General features: G+C 42.8%; 1 protein-coding gene across 1 annotated transcript in view; it reads left to right on the top strand.

Moving 5' to 3' along the window:
* The first annotated feature begins 1079 nt into the window (after positions 1 to 1079).
* Positions 1080 to 7154, top strand: part of HEATR1 (HEAT repeat containing 1) — a 57881-nt gene continuing 51806 nt past the window's right edge. The window contains exons 1-4 of the mRNA XM_011935740.1: positions 1080 to 1198; positions 1495 to 1668; positions 2244 to 2460; positions 5595 to 5736. Of these exons, the coding sequence (XP_011791130.1) occupies positions 1527 to 1668; positions 2244 to 2460; positions 5595 to 5736 (501 nt within the window). The 5' untranslated portion in view covers positions 1080 to 1198; positions 1495 to 1526. The remainder of the gene's footprint in view (positions 1199 to 1494; positions 1669 to 2243; positions 2461 to 5594; positions 5737 to 7154) is intronic.

Raw genomic sequence — 7154 nt, 5'->3', positions numbered from 1 at the left:
CACTAATTTGTAGTAATGCCAAGAAGACCAGTGGTTGCAGGAATCTTCGCAGTCAAGAGACAATTTTTAGAGGCGATGGAAACTTTGTGATTTTGACTGGGGAGGTACATTTATACATGCATTTGCTAAAAGTCATCAAACTCTTCCACTGAAGTGGGTGCAACTATTGTTTGTAAATTGTACCTCAACAGGATTCGATTTATTTATTTATTTATTTATTGAGACAGTCTCGCTCTGTGGAGTGCAGTGGTGCAATCTTGGCTCACTGCAACCTCCGACTTCCGGGTTCCAGCGATTCTTCTGCCTCAGCCTTCCTAATAGCTGGGATTACAGGCGCCCGCCACCACGTCCGGTTAATTCTTTTATTTTTAGTAGAGACGGGGTTTCTCTATGTTGGCCAGGCTGGTCTCGAACTCCTGACCTCAGGTGATCAGTCCGCCTCAGCTTTCCAAAGTGCTGGGATTACAGGCGTGAGCCACCGCGCCCGGCTAGGATTCGTTTTGAAAGAAAAAAATATATGTCAAGTACCCCTCGGGAATGGAAACAAAGAGGAGTAACAAGATGTCCCCCAAGCTCTGGGGCGGTGGAGCCCAGCATTCATAGATTGGTTTGCACTAGCAGAAGAAGCTCATCTCACGACAAACTCGGCCTCTTCCCACTTTGTAGAGTAAGGAACAGGCTCAGAGAGATGAAATAATTTGGTGGCGTTCACCCGGTCGACAGGCGCCAGCGCCAGGATTTGAACCCAAACCACGTGACTTCACAACCCGTGGCTTTCAGCACTACGCGGTGCCGCTGGCATCTAGTAAAGGCTGGATCACTATATACTGAATGAATAATTCCGGCTACGGATCCTTAAAGCCCACAGAAGGCCCATCCAGAGACCGAAAGCTTCAGACATGAGCCGCAGCGCAGACGGCTAGACTGGAGCTACGGAGGCGACGCTGAGACTTGAGCCGGAGTTCGGCGGGATGAGACGCTGGCTGAGGGGCGGGCTGAGGGGGGGCTGAGGGGGCGGGCTTTCGTCTCGGGAGGCGGAGCTGTCTTGAACCTCTTCCCTTGCCGTAGTGCCTGCAGCCGGAAGCTACTCTACAGCGTGTTTTAGGTTTCCGGGTGAGGGTAGGGTTCCTTGGTACCATGTGGGAGCTGCTGTGAAGAGTTGTTGCGTTCCAAGATATACCCAAATTCCCAGTTCCGGGTAAGGAGGAGCACAGAGCCGCTTGATGTGGCAGCGGATGGGGGCGGCATACTGAGGGAGGGTAAGAGTTTTCCGGATATCTGCGGAACCAGGTTTGAAGGAAAACCTTGGCGCGGTCGCCGGTACTGTAATTAGTTGTTAGCGCTGTTGCCATCGTCTTTGCCTCTCCCGGGGTCCACAAATCTCAGGACAGCCGTGTTGTGTGTCCATGACGACTCTGAGTGCAGAGGAAAATTGTTTGTTTACGAGGCGCCTCATAGTTTCGTAGAAACTTCTCAAAGTGGTTGTTTTTTTAGCCTGTGTCATTAAAACTCCGCTGGCGTGAAAGATGACGTCCTTAGCCCAGCAGCTCCAACGACTCGCCCTCCCTCAAAGTGATGCCAGCCTCTTATCTAGAGATGAAGTTGCCTCTTTGTTGTTTGACCCTAAGGAAGCGGCCACCATCGACAGAGACACCGCCTTTGCCATAGGTGAGCCATCTTTTAACTTAGAAAAGCTCTTTGAAGCGTTTTCTGGATGTTACTTTTTTGTTTGTTTGTTTGTTTGTTTTCTTGTTTTCTCTTCTGCGTTGTCCTCTTCCTTAGCAGTTTCTAACATGTTGACGTATATTTTAAGGGAAAGAGAACGTAAGAGCCAGGTGCTTGGTTCTTGAAATGTTTCTGAGTAGTGGTGTCTGGATTTCACAGATGAAACGAGATTAAGAGAGGTCAACTAATATGTCAGAAAGAAGAACAGCTAAAAGGGGATGGCGGCAGTGACTGAGAGAAGTCCTCTCAGAGACTGGCCTAGTTATTGTAGGGGATAGCCAAAAAAAAAAAAAAAAAGGGCAATGTTCCCTGCCACGAAGTGCTTTCTGTTCTAGTAGATGAGATGGGATTTACTCTGTATGTTGAAAACTAGAAATCAGTGTTTGGGATTGTATTATAAATTATATGTTCTTAAAGAATTCAGAGACTTCTTAGGGGTCAGTAAAACTGTAAAAGAGGTGTGGGATGAGTTTGCTTGCAAAGAATTGTTAAATAAACTGGCTTTTTTTGAAATTTAGGATGCACTGGCCTGGAAGAGTTGCTTGGAATTGATCCTTCCTTTGAGCAGTTTGAAGCACCGTTGTTCAGTCAGCTAGCAAAAACCTTGGAGCGAAGCGTTCAGACCAAAGCAGTAAACAAACAGTTGGATGAAAACATTTCATTATTCCTTATTCACTTGTCGCCTTACTTCCTGCTTAAGCCGGCACAGAAGTGTCTGGAGTGGTTGATTCACAGGTAGCTAATAGGATTACAGAAATAACTATGGGCTAATCACTTTGGTCTTTTAAAAAATGAAGTAGTTGAGAACACTTATCAAGTGAAAGCTGTAAAATTAGGTATATTAAGAGATTGATACAGTGTCCATTGTGTGAGATGAGCATGCTCTTCTGCCTTTAAATTCTTTTTTGTTGGTAGTGAAAAGTAGAACTACTGATGATTTTGATTTTGAGTAAATGGTCTAACCTCATTAGTTCTTATTTTTTTTTTTCTTTTTTTTGAGATAGAGTATTACTCTGTCACTCAGGCTGGCGTACAATAGCGAAATCTTGGCTCACTGAAACCTCTGCCTCCTGGGTTCAAGCAGTTCTCCCACTACAGCCTCCCAAGTAGCTGGGATTACAGGCACCTGCCATAATGCCTGGCTATGGTTTGTGTTTTTATAGAGATGGGGTTTCACCATGTTAGCCAGGCTGGTCTTGAACCCCTGATCTCAGGTGATCCACCAGCCTTAGCTTCCCAAAGTACTGGGATTACAGGCATGAGCCACCTCTCCCAGCCTAACCTCATTAGTTCTGAGGAGCCCATGTCACTTTGCTATTACAGCTTGTTCCTGTACACTTGGGGCAATGAGTATTAAGCTTCTTTCTTGGCAAAATAACAAAATGGTTGGGGAAGCAGACAATGTTATCCTCTGAAATACCATTACTTGAGAAAAACAGTGGTAGCTAATGTGTTTTGAGCATTTATACACCAGGCCCTGCCAAGCACTTTACCTGCATTATCTCATTTAATTCTCACAGCATTCCTCTGGTGAGATTACTTGTATTATCCTTGTTTTACAGTTGAGAAAACTGAGGCTTAGAGGGGTTAAGTTGCTTGAGTCACACAGCTAGTAAGTGGCAAAGCTAGGATACAACTGAAGTTTATTTCCAAGGTCTGATCTTTTATCTGCTTTGGAAATTGTCTCAGTAAGTTTCCTCGGTTTATGTTCTCATGTATTGGTATCACATCACAGCATACACATTTTTGTTTTGTTTATTCTCCCATTATGTATGTCTTTTTTTTTTTGGAGATAGTCTTGCACTGTCGCCCAGGCTGGAGTGCAGTGGCACGATCTCAGCTCACTGCAACCTCCGCCTCCCAGGTTCAAGCGATTCTCCTGCCTCAGCCTCCCAAGCAGCTGGGATTACAGGCGCCCACCACCAAGCCCAGCTAACTTTTTGTATTTTTTGTCGTAAAGGCGGGGTTTCACCATGTTGGCCAGGCGGGTCTCAAACTCCTGACCTCATGATCCACCCACCTCAGCCTCCCAAAGTGCTGGTGTGAGCCACTGCGCATGGCTGTCTTTTTTATTTTTACTTTTTTTGAGTGTTGGGATTTCACTCTGTCACCCAGGCTGGAGTGCAGTGGTGTGATCATGGCCTACTTGACCTCCAGGGCTCAAATTATCCTCCAGTCTCAGCCACCCAAGCTGAGATTACAAACATGCACCACCATGCCCAGCTAGTTTTTTTTTTTTTCTTCATTTTTTGTAGAGACAGTATCTCAGTTTGTTGCCCAGGCTGGTCTGGAACTCTGGCCTCAAGCAATCCTCCTGCCTCATCGGCCTCCCAAAGTGCTGAGGTCACAGGCATGAGCCACCACACCCAGTCCACCTTACATGTTTTAAAAGTAGATTTCTATTCCATTAATTGGAGACATGGCCTGGCCAGCATAGTAAAACCTGTCTCTATGAAAAAGACAAAAATTAGCTGGGTGCAGTGGTGAGCACTTGTAATTCCAGCTACTTGGGAGGCTGAGGCAGGAGAATTAACTTGAATTCAGGAGATGGATTTTGTAGTGAGCTGAGATTGCGCCACTGCACTTCAGCCTGGGTAACAGAGGGAGAGTCCGTATCAAAAAAAAAACAAAAAATGGAGACATGGGGATAAACTAATTTTTTTTCAAGAAGCAAGTGAGTCATCAAGAAAACATAATTTTAACTTGGGTCTTCTGATTGTCAGAACATTAGGGCAGTCAGACAAAAAAGAATATTTAAAAGTCTGTAATATTTCTCTCTGTTTTCTAGCACTTAATTTTACCCCCAAATAGATCATTAATGTAAGGAATACTTATCCTTTTTGCATTTGATTTTTCATTTTATTTCTTAAGATAACTTATTTATTTGTTCAGCAAATACTAAGTTCAGTACACAGGTAAGTACGTTGCCCTTGATTGCTGTTTTGAAATAAATGCCGTAATAAAGGATTAAGCACAGTTTTTGGATGTAGTTCTGCCTGGAATAGTTGAAGAAAGCTTCATGGAAAAAATAACGGCTTGGATAGTGCTAAAATTGTATGTCAAACTAATAGGCTGGATTCAGTGGCTCACGCCTGTAATCCCAGCACTTTGGGAGGCTGAGGTGGGTGGATTGCCCAAGCTCAGGAGTTGGAGACCAGCCTGGGCAACATGATGAAACCCCATCTCTACTAAAGTAAAAAAAGAAAAATTAGCTGGGCGTGGTGGTGTACGCTTGTAGTCCCAGCTACTTGGGAGGCTGAGGCAGGAGAATTGCTTGAACTCGGGAGGTGGAAGTTGCAGTGAGCTGGGATTGTGGTGCTGCACTCCAGCCTGGGCAACAGCAAGACTCCCTCTTGAAAAAAAAAAAAAATGGTTGAGAGACTAGTCTGGGCAACATAGGGAGACTTGGTCTCTATATGGCAATAAAAAATTAGCCAGCTGCGATGGTGCTCACCTGTGGTCCCAGCTCCTCAGGAGACATAGGTGGGAGGATCACTTGAGCCTGGGAGGTCAAGGCTGCAGTAAGTCATGATTGTGCCACTGCACTCCAACCTGGGTGGCAGAGCAAGACTCTATTTCAAAAAAATAAATAAAAATTTTAAAGCTGAGAGAAAGTTAATGGGATGTAGATTTTGATGTTGAATATTCAAAGATATTGGATAGGAATTGGCTGGACCATGTTGAAGGATATGTGAATGCAAAATTGAGGACTTTTTAAATGCTCTGTGTCTTGCTTATAATTGTGTGATTTTTACTGCTACTCATTCTAGGTTGTTTTAGCTCATTAATGTACAGTTTGAGCATGTGAGGAAATAGGTGTTTATTATTAAGTTTTGTATCCAGCTGGACTGTTTGCTTTTTTTCCCCAGGTTCCATATACATCTCTATAATCAAGATAGCCTCATTGCTTGTGTTCTGCCATACCACGAGACAAGAATATTTGTGCGAGTCATACAGCTTCTAAAAATTAATAATTCAAAGCACAAATGGTTCTGGTTGTTGCCAGTTAAGGTATGATTGCTGAATGACACACGTCTGTAATCATCACAGATCTTGATTAAGGGATTTAATTAGGAAAAAATAAGTCAGTACTCCTGGGGATAGTCCAGATAATTACCTCCATCATTTTTATTTCCTAACTTCGAATTGAAACTATTATTAATGTTAATAATATTTAGCTTTTATTTAGTATCTGACGTCAGGCTAGGCCATGTACATTATATTATCTTGGATTATCACAAAACTTCATTTTTACAGATGAGGACAGGCTGCTTGCCAAAGTTCACATAACTAAAAAGTGGCAGGGTTGAGATTTGAACCCCAGTCTGATTCCAGAGCCTGTGCCTTTCTGTTGTACCATGCTATTTGGCATTTTAAATTTTGGAAGTGAGAACTTAAAAGCTGAAGACGAACAAAGGCAGAAAATACTTACAAAAATGAAAAGGATAAAGATAACTTCAGGGGTTTCAATAATTTATTAAAGTTGTGAGGAAGATGCTAGTAATTAATTTACAGACGAATAAAAGGATGCTTGTGTAACAGGAAGGGTCTGGGTAAGAAAAGACAGCATGATACTGTAGACAAACCAACTGACTAACCGTTAGCACTTTGCAGCATATGGTGGAGGAAAGTAGACGTATGTTGTTAGCAGGAACTTTGCTGCGTGTTGAGCATGGTGATCCAGGGTAGGAGAGGAGGCACATTGGGGTGAGGGTAAGCTAACAGATCATGGGGCTGTGCACATTTGGCTGATGATGGTAGTGGGGTCAGTGTTCAGAATTAGTAAGACAGGAGGAATGAGGACTCTTTAATTAGAAGGATAATTTAAGAATCTGAATGTAAAGCACTTTAAAGAACATTGGAGAAGGCCAGCCTTTGATAAAGCTCTTAAACTGCTCTTCCCAACATTCACTCTGCCCATAACATCAAAATTATTCTTCCTCTGATCTACCCTTGGACCTTGCTGCTCCCTAGGCATTCTTATTCCAGGTATCCAAACTCCACTCACCTACTAAAGTTCACTTAAAATTCTCCTTTCACTTAATATTTATTGAGCATCTATTACATACCATGTACAATGCTAGATGGTGGGAATAGTGATATAAGTTGTCCAGGTTCCTCGTCTATTTCTGTTCTTAGCATTATTGTAAAGCGATGACAGAAGCATATCATATTGGCTCAGAAACCGTTTCGAACCAGTAAAATTACTGAGAATCTAGAGCATCCAGATTTTGATAAATACCTTTCAAAATGTGACAGATGATAAGCAAACATTTTTCACTAAATACCTCTCCCCTCTTTATGACCTCTTGAATTTCTGTTTACATGATTTTATGTGTTAATTTCATCACCAACACCAGTTATAAGGAGCGATTATATTTTTAATTTATAAATTGGAGCAGTATGAAGACATTACTAGGGTAAATACT

The sequence above is a fragment of the Colobus angolensis genome, unplaced genomic scaffold (genome assembly GCF_000951035.1).
Source record: "Colobus angolensis palliatus isolate OR3802 unplaced genomic scaffold, Cang.pa_1.0 Scaffold148, whole genome shotgun sequence".
In the NCBI taxonomy this organism is placed as follows: domain Eukaryota; kingdom Metazoa; phylum Chordata; class Mammalia; order Primates; family Cercopithecidae; genus Colobus; species Colobus angolensis.
Note: the sequence above shows the minus strand (reverse complement) of the source record. Positions and strands in the feature narration are given on the sequence as shown.